This window comes from Nicotiana tabacum, chromosome 19, assembly GCF_000715075.1.
Source record: "Nicotiana tabacum cultivar K326 chromosome 19, ASM71507v2, whole genome shotgun sequence".
Lineage (NCBI taxonomy): Eukaryota > Viridiplantae > Streptophyta > Magnoliopsida > Solanales > Solanaceae > Nicotiana > Nicotiana tabacum.
Window position 1 is genome coordinate 103,746,910 of NC_134098.1, and position 15,699 is coordinate 103,762,608.

A 15,699-nucleotide genomic window follows, 5' to 3' on the forward strand; every position below is an offset into this window, starting at 1 on the left:
GTATGAACTTTCAGCATATTATGTTGGACCAGTATATTATGCTGGAATATTTTTCGAATTTTGAAAGGTGTTTTCGTTCAAATTTATCTCTTACATGAAAAATAGCTAAATTTCAATTACTTTTGAAACTGTGACTATTTTTCAATTAACACTTGTAAATCAAACAAAATGGGCTAGAGATTGTGTCAATTTGGCATACAGCCGCAACCATTAATTATGTTTGGCACAAAATCTACACCTTTTGGCACATGGTTTTGCAAGTGGATTGTTCAAAGTGGATAAAATTTCTACTGCATATGCTTCACATAACTATAGGATAAAAAATCAGGAGTAAAGAAGCTCCTTAGCCCTCCCTATAGTAATCACAACACAAGATTTCCAATTTGGATAAGCTGTTGTATGTTCATCTCTTTGCTTGCCCCAGAAAAGCTCCAATTCAGGGGTGTTTTAACAAACAGAAGATGGAGACTTCACAATATAAAAGAGACTAGTTTTTCTGGCATGATCTAACCAAATCATACATTTATTCTTTGCAACAAAAACTGGGAAAAGGAAAGGTTATCTAACAAGTTGACCTTTTCTTCAAAAAACTAAAAACAGTCAGTTTAAAGAAATAAAAGCAAAAATAATCTCATCAAACAAAGAACAAAATGGTAACTTCAGTTTAGAGCAGCATGTATATATATAAACTCAAGAGACTTTGCTGTTGGGTGAAAATTTGTGCTCCTAGCAGTGTTGTTTCTTTCTGACTCAAGCACTGCTAACTCTACAGGGAGCGTAAATTGAGAAATGTAGATCAAAAATTGATATATCTGTAAACCACCCTTAAACCCCAATAAAATTGCTGAAGCAAAAAGACCAAGACTCCTCCAAATTTACATTTCTGAACAAGTCCATTCAGTTACTAGTTGGGATCTAGATGTGCTTTCTTCGGGGAACACAAGATGGAGAACTTATCCCGGCCAAAACAAATAGATCTAGGTCCACACCCCGATTCATCATCATCACTGTCAATGTCACTTGCATTCATCCTATTCTGCTGACCTCTTCGCCGTACAAGGAAGACATTAAAATAGTAGCTTACCAAAGATTCCCTGCTTTTGTGAGGAAAGACCTTAAAAAGTTCAGGCCAGAAACTGAAACTCTCATCCTCAGACAAAGGGCTCGACTTCACTATATCGTGGAATTTTTGTTGGTCTTCTTCTGTCCAAGAGAGTGCAACCTTTTCGCCAATGCAGTCAAATTTCCAGTGATAAAAGGCGGATCCTAGCTCAAATTTAACCTTCCTTGTTTTCTCAAAAAGGTGAAACCTGATGCAGTCAAAAGAACCTGGATATTCACAGCCACATGTATCTTGCCTTCCTTTCCCAGCAGGATCTCTTTCAATTAGTAACATTCTGTTCTGTTCATTTTTATCCAACGGCCAGATTCGGGTGCCCAACCATTTAGAGTCAGATTCATAGACGTCATTTTTCCATTCTGGAATATCCGCTTGAAACTCTGACCCAATCGATACTAGTTTCTTACGCCGACGGTTCCACCAAACTCCTGACTCGGCAGAAGAGTCAGTAGGTCCATCCATCAGAGTTTCATTGATATGAGAACCTGATAATGATGCTGTTGATAAAACCCGGGTCTTTTTCGAAGAATCTTTTGCAGATAGGACCCTTTGGCTGCACCTTAGTCGCTCAGACCCACTATTATCATCATACATAGATGGATGCATTTTCTGTTTGTGCTACAAGGCAAAGAAAAACTTGAATTAACCCAAGCCTTGATATGAGTAAATTTATGATCATCAACAGAGCATAAATATTTATATTATCATAATTGGCTAAATGAGGTTGCCAGCTGGAGTAAGGAAGAAAGAGTTAAAAGAAGACTCCGAGCTTTCAACTCTGCACACTGTGAACTAATCACATTTCAAGGTTGATAAAAATGCCGAATAAACCAAGGAAGTTATCTTGGTTACCGAATTAGCATTTTATCTAGCATAAGAGGTACACTGCATAAAAAGGGTTCACAATTGGAAGCACAGAACTTTCTCAAGATATATAGGTTGTATTAAAATTGGGCATGGTGGAAGTCCATTGGTTATGAATTTAAAACATGTAGACGAAGGAAACTTCAAACACATACTAGCAGTTGCCTGACAGAAATTTAGATGAAGCATTTTAGATCTAGGAAAGAAACAAAAAAAAAGGATAAGCCATTTAAGGAGAATGCACTATATACTTAAGAGATATAATTAAACTGGGATACAGAAGGTCTGCAATGACCCAACATGCCTTACGTTTTGGGTTACTACGAGCACTAATCCTCGAACATCAAATATGGCATGGTCATTTTGGAATATGAGACACTAAAGAATCTGGAAGCAAACTTCAACCATCCAAATTACTGCCATTTTCTAAGAAATACACCAACCTAATACTGGAATATGACAAATCAATAAGAATTATAAATATACCCCTTATTTTATGCTTTACTATTCATATTAAAAGGAAAAGCAAACAAACTAAATCATTCTTTTTGTAAGAAGACAAATAAAAGCTCCAATTGTATTAGAATTCTTAAAATACTGCATATCACATGTTAAAGATGCATATTCATCAAATTTTACAAAAAAGATTTTCGATTAAGGCACATCACAATATCTTCGACACATCCGGTGTTTAAAAAAGCGTTCGCTTCATCGCTTTAAGCGAGAAGCGAGGCGAAGCGTGAAAGGCAGCGCTTCAGCAAGGTGAAGCGACTCAGGTCAATAAAAGCGACCGCTTCTCTGTAAAAAGCGAGAAGCGGGGAAAGCGAAGCGAAGAGAAGCGTCCGCTTCTCTGTATTAAAATTCCCTAACCCTATTTTATTAAAAACAAGTTTTTTGGATTAAACACTGATCTTCAACAAGAACGACTAGTATTCTTCAACTTCCAACGGCAGCGACTTCTTCTTCATCTACTTCTAATTTCTGAAAGAATCTCAAATCATCAACTAGGGTTGTTCTTCTTCTTCTTCAACTTCAAGTTCAAGACTTAAAGACTTCAACAGGTATGTTCTGAACTTCTGATTTTCATTCTTCTCTTCTTCTTCTTCTTCTTCTTCTTCTTCTTATTCTTTTTCTTTCTAAACGTCCAAAAAGCAGCGAAATGCTGGCGAATTTTTTCCAGAATTTTACTGCCCAATTTTTCCAGTTATTAACAGAGAATCCTATGATTTTTTATATCTTTTATTCTTAGTTCTTATTGCCTTTCTTATGTGTTATGTAGTTGTTCTTTTAATGGCGCCAAAAGAAGATAGGAAAGATCCGGCTTGGGCTTACTCTGAAAGAGTTTGCGAGACCAACAAGATGGCAATTAGATGTCTTTTTTGTGACAAGATTTCAAATGGAGGAATCTATCGTTAAAAAGCGCATCTAATCGGTGGTGATCCAAATGTCGCATCTTGTCCTAAAGTTCCGTCGCATGTGAAGGAAGATTTGAAAGCATTTCTTCATAAAAAGAGAGAGTTAAAGACTCAACTGATTCATGAACAAGAACTGTATAATCTTGATGACGATGATGAAACAGAAGAAGGTGACGATGCTTCGTCGCTTCTACCAAAATCACAAAAGCGGGGAAGGATGCAACTAATGTCTTCTAGTTGTGGATCTACTGGCAAGACCAAAGGTCCTATGGATTGTTACTTCTCGCAAAAATCTGGAGATAAGGAAGGAAAAAGTGGTAATCCTCAAATTGATGCTAAAACGATTTTGAGGGATCGTGCAATTACAATGTTTGCGCGGTGGATGTATGATGCAGGTCTTCCTTTTAATTGTGTTAATTATACTGACACTTTTTCTGCTTTTATTGAGGTCGTAGGCCAATATGGTCCAGGAATGAAGCCTCCAACATATCATGAAGTTAGAGGGCCATATCTAAAAAAAGAGGTGGCAGAGGTGAACAAAATCGTGGAGGAGCACAAAGTAGAATGGAACAAGTTTGGTTGTTCCATTATGATGGATAAGTGGACGGCGAGAAATGAAAAAATGATCATCAATATCTTGGTGAATTCTCCTAAGGGAAGCCTATTTCTTGAGTCCGTTGATGCAAGAGATTCTTCGACTGATTCAACCAAAATGTACTCCTTGTTCAAAAGTACAATAGACTCTATTGGAGCAAAAAATGTTGTTCAAGTTGTCACGGACAACGCCAGTGAAAATGTTAAAGCTGGCGATTTGATGTCTGCTGGGTACCCGCATATTTATTGGACTCCGTGTGCAGCACATTCCATTAATTTGATCTTCGGTGACATTTTCAAGGAAAGACCCTTTAGTTCAATCTTTAATCAGGCAATTAGAGTGCATTCCTATATTGTTCAAAGGCCTTTGTTATTGAATATGATGAAGAGATTCACTAAACAAAGAAGCTTGGTGAAACCCGCAAAGACAAGATTTGCTACTGCTTTCTTGACTTTGCATAGGATGTATGAGCAAAAAAGCAATTTGAAGAAGTTGTTTGTTTCAGATGAGTACACTAACAGTGCCTATGGAAGGGAAGCTCGAGGGAGAGAATCTGCAGATATTATACTTTCTCCTTCATTCTGGAACAATGTGGTTCATGCATTGAAGATTGGTGGTCCTTTAGTTAAAGTTGTTCGTTTGGTGGATGGGGAGCAAAGGCCACCAATGGACTACCTGTACGAAACAATGGATAGGGCAAAGAAGGCTATTCAAGTCTCGTTTAGTGATCAAAGAAAATACAAAAGAGTCTTTGAGATCATAGATAAAAGGTGGGATAGTAAGCTTCATAGCCCTTTGCATGCAGCTGGACTTGTTTTGAACCCGGAACTGTTTTATGACAATGAAGAAAGGATTCTAGGAGATGAACCTTTGTGGAATGGATACTATGAATGTATTGAGAAGTTGATACCTGAAGAATCCGTGCAAGATAAAATAACAGAGCAATTTAGTATTTATAGGAATGCTGAGCAACTTTTTGGAAAAAACATGGCGATTAGACAAAGAAAGACGAAGTCACCAGGTGAGCGAGTGCTTATATGTTGTTTTATAGTTAATAAGTTATTTCTTTATCAATATTATGTTTTGAAAATTTGTTCTACTTTTACAGTTGAATGGTGGAAGCAATATGGTCATTCCACTCCGGATTTACAAAAGTTTTCCATCAAGATTCTAAGTCTAACATGTAGCTCATCCGGGTGTGAAAGGAATTGGAGCGTGTTTGAACATGTAAGAACTAAGAAGAAAGATTTAGTATATTGAGATAATTAAATTATATCTCAATTGTCCTAATCTTACTAATTACTTATTATTTGCAGATTCATACCAAAAAAAGGAACAAACTAACCTTGAAGCGTCTCAATGATCTAGTATTCATTAAGTACAATAGAACATTGAGGCGTCGTTACAACGCTCGCAATGTAATTGATCCAATTAGTTTGGACAACATCGATGATGCTAATGAATGGCTAACTGGAGTCCCGGAAGATCATGCAGATGAAGAAGTATTTGAGGAAACTTCTGATTTCACTTGGGGTGATGTTGCGGAGGCGCGTGGAATTGGGGAGAGGATTTATGGTTTGAGGGGGAGTACCTCAACTTCAAGTTCACAGAGGAAGGAAAAAGAGGCAGCTACTTTGTCCCTAGTTGATGAAGAAGAAGTTGAAGAAGATGACGAGCAATATAATAATGATAGTGGAATACAAGAATTTGACAATCTTGTAGAAGAATAGGATGCTCATTTTGTGCTTTAATTGATGCTACTATTTAGTTTTTACATTGAAGTATTGAACATTTGCTTACAATTACATATGTTGTCTATGCAATCTTTATTTATTTATTTATTTTAAATTTCGCTTCACTTCAAAAAAGCGAGCGCTTCGCTTCTCGCTTTAAGCGAAATGGGGTTTGTCGCTTTTTCTCGCTTCACGCTCTTCACAACACTGGACACATCATAAAGTATTCAATATACCATTTCCAAATTTCAAAAGTTTCATATTTAGTAAACTCAATTTTAATGATGTTATGATACCATTGTATCCAACTTTGCACCAAAGCTCTAGTTTGAGTATAATTACCAAAAAGAAATGCCTGCACAAACTCCATGATGGCATGATCTTCTACCTAGTCAAATATTTTCAGAAGCCATGGATCTCTGAAACTGGTATGAGAATGTTTTCTTATACGGAGAGAGTTTTTTTGGTGATTAGATGGGTTTGAGATTGAATGTGACAGGAACATACGTACAAGTGGTATTTTATTAACTGCATCTCCTTTACTAGAGTTAAGGTACTTCTACTAAAGTGCCGCTTTGCAGCCACCAGAATTATTATAACTTTTCGACTCAGCATCCGAGAATTTAAAATTTCTTGAATCTGTTCAAGTTGAATATTGCTAGAAATCTCTCCTTGATCTTACTAAATCCTACACTTAAAGCAGCAAATAGAAGCAAAACCTATAATGTGGACTAGGGACATAAGTATAGATTTTAGGCTGGGTATTTCGTTGGTTCTCAATGATCTACCGTCCATATATTTAGAAGCAAGGGTCCATATTAGAATATTGAGCATATCGATAAGTTTCCAAACACACTCATTGACATATTAACTCCTACTATTAAAAATGGATATTTTCTAGCATTCTTCTAAGAGGGTCAATGTCATTACTGAAAACAGAAGATCAAGAATTATCAACATCCATTTCCCTCTTCCCAAATCCCCCAGAAAAAGGAAAGGTGAATGGGACATACGAACAAATAAACTTATAAAACCAATTTCAAAGACTTCCCAAATTCCTCATAATCTCAACATGACAAATTGGATACAAACTAAACTTGAGTTTTTCAAATGCTTCAAGTAGTCTTTCCCACCATAGAAATACACAATCCTCGTCCTAAAACATTTACTAATTTTCCCTGTTAGTAGTTGAACAGACTTTAACATAAATACAAGCACATTTGGAAATTATAAAATCATCTATTAATCTATAATATACTCCTGTACTGAAATATTTGTCGTACTTTCCTTTCTGAGCTGTACCACAATGTTGTCCATTTACAATGAGAAGTATAACTACATTTTAAATAACACAAAAAGTTCTCCATCCCACTTTTCTCTTCTTAACAAAACTTTATCATCTATTCTACTATTCTGTGACACAAAAGTAAAAATATTACGCATGTTTCTCGACAAATACTGAACAGTTTACAAATCATCTTACATGTACAACTGAATTGGTAAAGACTGAATAGTAAATCATACTTTGCTATTTTGCCATTTAATCATATAAAATCACAATTTCTCATAACAGCATTTTTGAAAGGCCAAATTGACTATGAAAGTCAGTAAAGGGGAATATTCATTAAAAAATAAAAAGGAGTTCATATGAACCTTAATTTGTGTAAATAGTTCCTTCTCTCTCCAAGCTATTATTAGACCTCTAAAATTATATCTGATAAAATAATGCATTGCACATGTAAACTTAAATTTGTCTGCAACAAGTAAAAGTAGACCTTGCATCACCAGCTAAAGATGAATTTAAGAGTCATGGGTTTATTGCTGTCCTCCACCCTTCTATATTCCATCTTCCCTGAAAATCTAGAAATCCTTACTCAGACCTAACATTGTTCTTGAACCATTGCATACCCCAAAAGAAAGCATTTGAAAACGTCTTCTGATAATCTAGCAGATATACTGAGCAAAATGCAACAGATATGGATGAAAAGAAGTTATATGATGGCCCTATCGACTACAGCATTAAGCCATCAACTAATAAAAATGCAGGATATTCCACCGCAGCTACACAACTGAATTACTTTATCTAGTAAATCACCAAAAAAAATGGAGTTGCAATACACAGGAGAAATGAAGTACCTGCCATATAGAGTACTGAGTACTTGAGTCCACATTTCTTTCCAAAAGCATTTCCTCTCTTAACAAAAGAACCTTCTTCCAAACAACGTCATTCCCATAAGACTTCCACTTAGATCTTTCCGGCAGATGACCAATGGCAGGATCACAAGGATCCTTTGCAAGTTCAGTAACCCACTTAAGCATATCCAAGTAAGACTCTCGCTTCCTCTTCCTAGTAATGTCATCTTCTTCATCCCCACTAGATTTTGTCAGCCCGATGTCATCTCCGCCACACTGAAAGTCTCTGTTTCCGTTCACAGACTTCAATTGTTCTTCATCATAACCGACGCTCATCTTTTCATCACTATACTTCCTCTTCCTAGTAATGCCATCATCCTCATCCTCACTAGACTTTGTTAGCCCGATGTCATCTGTATCACGTTGAACGTCTCCATTTCTTTTCACAAACTTGGAATCTTCTTCATCATAAACAACACTCATTCTTTCATCCATTCCCTTTACATTACAATCATTGTGGTCCAAACTTTGCTTTCCAACAAAATTCTCTGAACATCTAATCAAACCAACAAAATCCTGGACCTCAACACCATTGCTCATGTCAATATTTGCATATACCTCACCTTTCTTCTTTTCATCAGAAATTTTCATCAAAACCTCCTTCAAATCCAGCTCAAGGTCCATCCGAGCGCCACTAAAACCCGAGGCACCACTCTTCCTAACCTCACTCTTTTCATTATTATCAGGTTGCTCAAGACTCAGCATTGCTCTGTCCAATGCATCTAAATACTTAACATACACCAACTTCAAAGCCAAACCAGAACTCGAATCAAAACCACACTCTTTAGCAACAACACCCCAAGACCCACTACTACAAACCCTATGGTACCCACCTTTCTCCCTCACAACTAAGTACAGCTTGAACAAATCAACTGTCTTCCCATCACCAAGCATTGGAGGAAATGGCCTAAAACACAAACACCCATTAACCTCTTTTAACAGTTTAGTCTTAAAATCTTCAGTACTAACAAGAAGCTGCTTATCGAGTATTGTAACAATTTCAGGTATCCTGATACTTTCTAGACCTGAACCATCAACTCTCTTCGACCACCCTGCCATTTTGTAAAATCCAAAACCTATAAAAATATCACTTTTTCACACACGAACACACACAGAAAAAAACACAAAAATCATACAAGTAAATGAGGTTTAAAAGTTGTTACCATTGAACGAAATGGAAGCAAGTGGTGTACATGGGTGTCGATTGGTTTTTGCTTTAGGCGGGAAGATATTTATGACCCAAAAAAAGGGTAGACAAAATTTGGGACCCCAAGAAAAAATTTCAGGAGGAGAGCGGGGGTGGGGGTGGGGGAGGGGTAGGGGTCAACGTGGGGTGGAGTGTTTTTCTAATTCTTGAATAGGAAGAGTAGAGACCCTTCTGTACAAAAATTGTATTGGATAATAATATTTGGGGGTATTGGGGGGCTGGGAAATACAGAGAGACGTACCAGTAAAATGTCTAATTGGAAGTTGAGAGGGGTGACCTCTTCTTTCTCTCTTCTTTTGACTTGTTTTCTTTTCTTGTCCCTTTGGTTTCTAACCCTCTTTTTTATTTTCTACAAAGCCTTTTGTTGTAACACTTAGATTTGTGGTAGCCTTAGATCTAAGATTGTGCACTAAAAAGTAGAGATAGAGGGGAGGGGCGGGGGTGGGGATGGGGGAATGATTTGTATATTAGGGTTTTCCAAAGATACTAAAACCTACTAGAATTGTGTTTTAGAGGTGTCAAAATGGGTTGGATTGATTCTAAACACATGGGCTTGTCGTTTTTCCGAAGGGCTCTCGAAATCATTTGCAGAGTCAGAAATTTTATTAAGGAGATTCAACTTTTATAAAAATAGGTCATATCAAACTTTAAGGGGATTCAATCCTTGTATTTATCATGCCTTTTCTTATTTTTGGCTTGAAATATATAAGTATAATAAGTAAAAAATTTAAGTGAGGGGTATCATATGCAGTGGCGAAACCAGAAAATTCAATAATGGTGTTCAAATTTTGAACACTCTTTGTCAATGGACCATATGCAAAGATGTTTAAAGTCTATTTTTAATCAATAACAAGTAATATTTTACTTTATACATAGTATAATTTTTCAGCGAAGGGCGGTCAGTTGATGCCACGACCCGAAATTCCCACCTTCGAGACTGTGATGGCGCCTAATAATTCACTTGCTAGGCAAGCCAACGTTAGAATAATATTAGCCATTTTAAAATAAATTTTAAATTAATTAATAACAAAGAAACCAATGCGGAAGTAAAATTTAAAATGTAGTGATTAATCCATAAAATAGCGATGTCTAAATACCATCCCATAATTTGGTGTCACAAGTACACAAGTTTCTAGAATAATACAAATACAGGTCTGAATAAAATAAAGCTTTCTGAAAGCAAACACACAGCTAAAATAAGATAGACGGGGACTTCGAAACTGCGTACGTTGTGCAGTTATACCTCAAGTCTCCTCTGAATAGCTGAAATCCGAGCAAGTCTATGGTATGATACCGAGACCAACTCCGAAATCTGCACAAGAAGTGCAGAGTGTAGTATCAGTACAACCGATCCCATGTACTGGTAAGTGCCGAGCCTAACCTCGACGAAAGAGTGACGAGGCTAAGGCGGGTCACTTACATTAACCTGTACACAATAATAGTAATAGCCACAATAATAGAAATAAAGCAAGTAACTCATTGTAATAGTTGAAGCCAACTCAGCAATCATAACCAACTATTATTTTAATCAATTTCCGTTGTAGCGTGCAACTTGATCCTCCAATATGGACTTTTTAATAATTCTGTTGCGGCGTGCAACCCGATCCTCCAATATGGACTTTTTAATAAGTCTGTTGCGGCGTGCAACCCGATCCTCCAATATTTCCATTTACCAATTCTTATAGAAGAAATTTCCCCAATAAATGCAACAATTAATATAAAATTATAAGACAACAAACAGATCCTCCAAATATGGACTTTTTAATAAGTCTGTTGCGGCGTGCAACCCGATCCTCCAATATAAACTTTTAAACAAGTCTGTTGCGGCGTGCAACCCTGTCACGACCCAAAATCCAACTAATCGTGATGGCACCTAACCCAACCCGTTAGGTAAGCCAACTTTCAATTATCCAATTACAATAGCCATTATTAAAATAATTTAAGTGAATAAAGGTCTAAATCTTATACATCCCCCAAGAATCGGTAGTACAAATCATGAGCTTCTAAGAATAGAGTATACAAAGCGGAAATAAAATAAATACATAGTCTGTTTGAATAGTACATAAGCAGAGCTTTTATAAATCTAAGGCTACCATGAACAAGAGGCAGCTACAACAGAAACACAGGTACATCTTCAAATCCCGCAACTATCGAGCACAACAACAACAACAACAACAGTCAATATCTGCACGCAATGTGCAGAAGTGTAGTATCAGTACAACTGACCCCATGTACTGAGTAAGTAACAAACCTAGCCGTAGGTTGAAAGCAGTGACGAGCTTCTACCAAGGTCGGGTCCAAAACCACTAATCCACAACAGTTAATAACGACATAAAGTAAATAATACCAGAAGTAACTCAGAGATAAAATGCTCAACCAAATCATGATTTCAAAAATAATAGTTCTTCCTTTCAAATACATCAATGAAAACCCAAATTGTTTGCCGAAGTTGCCAAAAATATGAATAATTTGAGAACATTAATTTTTCCAAAATTCTTTCAATAATAAATAAAATATCTCATTTTCTTTCCCAGATAACCAGTGTAAAACAAATACATCACTATGCCCATCTGTCAACATGTGTGAGAAATCATGAATAATGTGATACCGTACAGCATGAGGAAAACACATCTCTATGCATATATGTCATGTGTGCATGTCACTGCAATGTATCTCAGAGATTGCACTCATGTACTCACACTCTCTCAGAGTACTCAATCTCATTGTCTTGCATTCTCTCTCACTGTGCTCAGCACACTCAATCACTCAATGCTATACAATACCTGCTGCGGCGTATAGCCCGATCCCTGTTTATAGTCGACTGCGCTCACTAGGGGTGTGTACAGACTCATGAGGGGCTCCTACAGCCCAAGCGCTATAAGAACGGACAACTCACATGCTGCACGGATAACTCACATGCTGCACGGACAACTCACGTGCCATAATATAAATATTTGGATCCGCACGGCCAACTCACGTGCTGCACGGCCAACTCACGTGCAATAATAATATAAGGATATGCACGGCCAACTCACGTTCTGCACGGCCAACTCACGTGCAATAATAATATAAGGATCCGCACGGCCAACTCACGTGCTGCACGGCCAACTCACGTGCAATAATAATATAAGAATCCGCACGGACATACCTTCGCGTTCGTGTCCTCTCCTTCGCGGACGCGAAGAACAAAACCTCACACTCATAAAACACTCTTCGCGAACGCGACACCTCCCACGCGTTCGCGATGCACATACAGACCATACCTTCGTGTTTGCATCCTTCCCTTCGCGGACGCGAAGAACAAAACCTCACACTCAGAAAACACCCATCGCGAACGCGGGGGCCCACTCGCGAACGCAAAAGAGAAAACCAGAAAAAATGCAGAAACAGATATCAGCAATCTCACCAAGGCCAAAAATGATCCGTTAACCATCCAAAACTCACCCGAGCCCCTCGAGACCTCAATCAAATATATCAACAAGTCCGAAAACATCATACGGACTTAGTCGAACCCTCAAATCACCTCAAACAATGCTAAAATCATGAATCACACCCTAATTCAAGCCTAATAAACTTTGAAATTTCTAATTTTTACAAACGACTCCGGAACCTAACAAATCACGTTCGATTTACCTCAAATTTTGCGCACAAGTCATAAATGACATAACGAAGCTATTCCAATTTCCAGAATCGGATTCCGACCTCGATATCAAAATGTCAAACCCCCGGTCAAACTTTCCAAAATTCAACTTTTGGCATTTCAAGCCTAATTCCACTACTTGCCTCCAAATAATTTTCCAGACACGCTCCTAAGTCCAAAATTACCATACGGAGCTATTGGAATCATCAAAATTAAATTCCGAGATCGTTTATACATAAGTCAATATCCGGTCAACTATTTCAACTTAAGCTTCCAACATGAAAATTCATTCTTTCAAGCTAACTCCGAAATACCTTAAAACCAAAACCGATAATTCACTCAAGTCATAATACCTCGTAGTAAGTTATTCAAGACTTCAAATAGTTGAAAGGAGTGTAAATACTCAAAACTATTGGTCGGGTCGTTATAATCTCCCCCACTTAAACATACGTTCGTCCTCGAACGTGCCAAGAGTTGTTCTTAACCTTCAAATCTCTATTCCACCTTACCACGCACATACCCGAGGGTGATCTCATGTCACCCTATTCTATATAGGCCTGACCACACAACATAACTGAAAATTATTAATTTAACATTAGCCCAAAAACCTTGGAGCCAAATTTCTAATATCCAAAATTCATTTTAAGACCCGAATCTCTCATTTACACACTGTATAAGCCTGAACAAGTTGTATCAAGCTATAGCCATAACCCCAGATATAATCACGTTGCATACTACACAACTCACATGCTCGCAGCACCATTCTCGATCACAGTAATTACTCCAAACCAACCAAGTACTAGTATAAAACCTCATATCAAGCCAAACCTCGTTCCAAAACCTTCGTACACTGCCAATGATGAAAGAAACAATTAAAAACTCATAACCACTCATCAGATCAACTAGCCATGGAGCTCTCTCGCCCCAACCAAAACCATAACCTTCTTGAATATACCATAATCAAGCCTGATAGTACCCATTCTGGGTCTAATGATCTTATATTATTAAACAAAACTATCCCACAGACACATCGCATCAATATAACTCCAACCACCACTGCGCAATCCGTGTACCCAAATATGGGAGATGTCTCAAGGAAGAGAATCGTATTTCAAATTCAACAAGCACTACCACAACCGCAATGTTACAACCAACTCCTCAAAATTCGTGAAGCCATAGGTGCATGTGAACAATTGTAGATGAAGGAAATTAATGAATCAGATAAAGTATCATAGAAATAAAATTCCCACACACGGCATGGACGACTCACATGCCAATAAAATGAATCGCCAGGCATGGTTACAGGCCTCCAGTCCCAGCATATCATACATGAGCAATTAAATAAGTACACTTGTATATGATAATGAAATAAGATTCCCATGCTCCTGGACTGGTATAAATAACACACCATAGTGTAAATATGTGCAAAGTCTATTATCACACTTCATCGGCAATTTAGCGCAAAAATAGTAACTACCCCGCTTATTCAAGGAAATTAGCCTCTTTGTAACCTCAAATATAGCCCAGATAGTTTTCAACAAAGGTATGAACATGAGAAACGTTATAACTTTATGCTTAACAGTAAACTCTAGGCATATCATAGCCTAAGCATTCTTTCGAGTATGAATACATGCCCTGATGTTCGCACATTAGCTCAAACCTCACATATATACACACTTATAGCGCGTAGCTATCCCAAATAATTAACGCAACTAGTGCCTCCACTGAGTTTAAAGAAAATACTCATCTCAAATAGGTCGCAACCCGAAACAATATACTTCTGAGAACTCCCAGTTTTCAAATTCATCAAACACATGAATCACCGTAACTGATCTCAACTCCAGCACTAGAATGACTAACACATCTTCCATTCACGATATTCCCATAACGAATACTTTGAAAGTTCTTCCGTACCACTTGACAAAATTTGAATATCAGCAGTCTATCAACCATGTGAGTACCGCAATACTAATTTATACTTCCGTAAGTCAAAATACAATGCGCCTTCTGAAGTCCGCCCTTTTCTCATACAACACCAAGTAGTAATAGTATTCATCTAGTTATTTGAAACCGTCCATGTTGTCCAACATTCGTTACCTTCTCTTCAAGACTGTACTGCCACCTTGTACATAAAAATCTAGCTTTCGTACAACATATAACATCTATCTTGTCATCATATGAAAAGCACAAGAATCTTATTATCAACTTTGAGTCACCAATAATTTACATACCATTTTAGTTAGAAACCTTTCTCTTGCTTCTTTCCAGGAGAAAATCACAATACACAGCACGTTCTCCACACCGGTAGAAACCATCAAGAATACTTAGGAATCCATTTGCACATAATCAATCCCTTAAAACTAAATTTCTCTAACTCGACCAAGCCACGCAAGTCGCCAAGTCCAGGTGTATTGCCACAAAGCACCTGTAGAAAACCCCCATATCATATGCACCCAAGGAACCGATCATATCCAATACCATACTGATCCAACCTACTACCCAGTTGTCCTATTTTCTCCGAGTCCCTTCTGAATTTGTCTTCAGATTGATACTTCTCCTTGCTAAAATACCATGATCTTTAACCACAACTTTCCATACAAACCTTAGCATAGAACCACAACGCCCTACGTCCCATAAGCAATTGTATTCTTCTTAAGCACCTTCAAAAATACCACAACTATAACACTCACTCTGAGAATACCTTATGTGAATTTGAAATTGTTCTTCTTACCTTCCTTATACAAAAATGTAGAATCCATAGTCATATAGAATTTTCGCAAGTCTAGGCACCATCAAATGCAAATCTCGGATTTTATCCATACACAAGTCCGGAAACATTCTCAATTGCTATATATAATTCTCAAACCCACTGAAATTTTCTCGGGAGTCACCCACTTTGCTCAAATCTAATTGCAACGCCCAAATAGGCCAA

The 15,699-nt window shown here is 37.5% G+C and overlaps 2 protein-coding genes across 7 annotated transcripts; one reads left to right on the forward strand and one right to left on the reverse strand.

Moving 5' to 3' along the window:
* Nucleotides 1–558: 558 nt before the first annotated feature.
* On the reverse strand, nucleotides 559–9,543 carry LOC107768933 (AT-rich interactive domain-containing protein 1-like). 6 transcript variants are annotated; one of them, XM_075238345.1, is made up of 3 exons: nucleotides 9,369–9,543; nucleotides 7,864–8,996; nucleotides 559–1,738 (listed from the first exon to the last, which is right to left on the reverse strand). In XM_075238345.1, exons 2-3 carry the CDS (start codon nucleotides 8,977–8,979, stop codon nucleotides 905–907), a joined length of 1,950 nt encoding a protein of 649 aa, XP_075094446.1. In that variant the 5' UTR covers nucleotides 8,980–8,996; nucleotides 9,369–9,543; the 3' UTR covers nucleotides 559–904. The 6 variants fall into 6 exon arrangements, with proteins under 6 accessions (XP_075094446.1, XP_075094449.1, XP_075094448.1 ...); XM_075238348.1 differs by having other exon boundaries at nucleotides 7,864–8,827; nucleotides 9,369–9,542; XM_075238347.1 differs by having other exon boundaries at nucleotides 7,864–8,972; nucleotides 9,369–9,542.
* On the forward strand, nucleotides 1,724–7,844 carry LOC142173272 (uncharacterized). Its single transcript, XM_075238342.1, has 2 exons — nucleotides 1,724–5,221; nucleotides 5,311–7,844. Exons 1-2 carry the CDS (start codon nucleotides 3,617–3,619, stop codon nucleotides 5,722–5,724), a joined length of 2,019 nt encoding a protein of 672 aa, XP_075094443.1. The 5' UTR covers nucleotides 1,724–3,616; the 3' UTR covers nucleotides 5,725–7,844.
* Nucleotides 9,544–15,699: the final 6,156 nt, after the last annotated feature.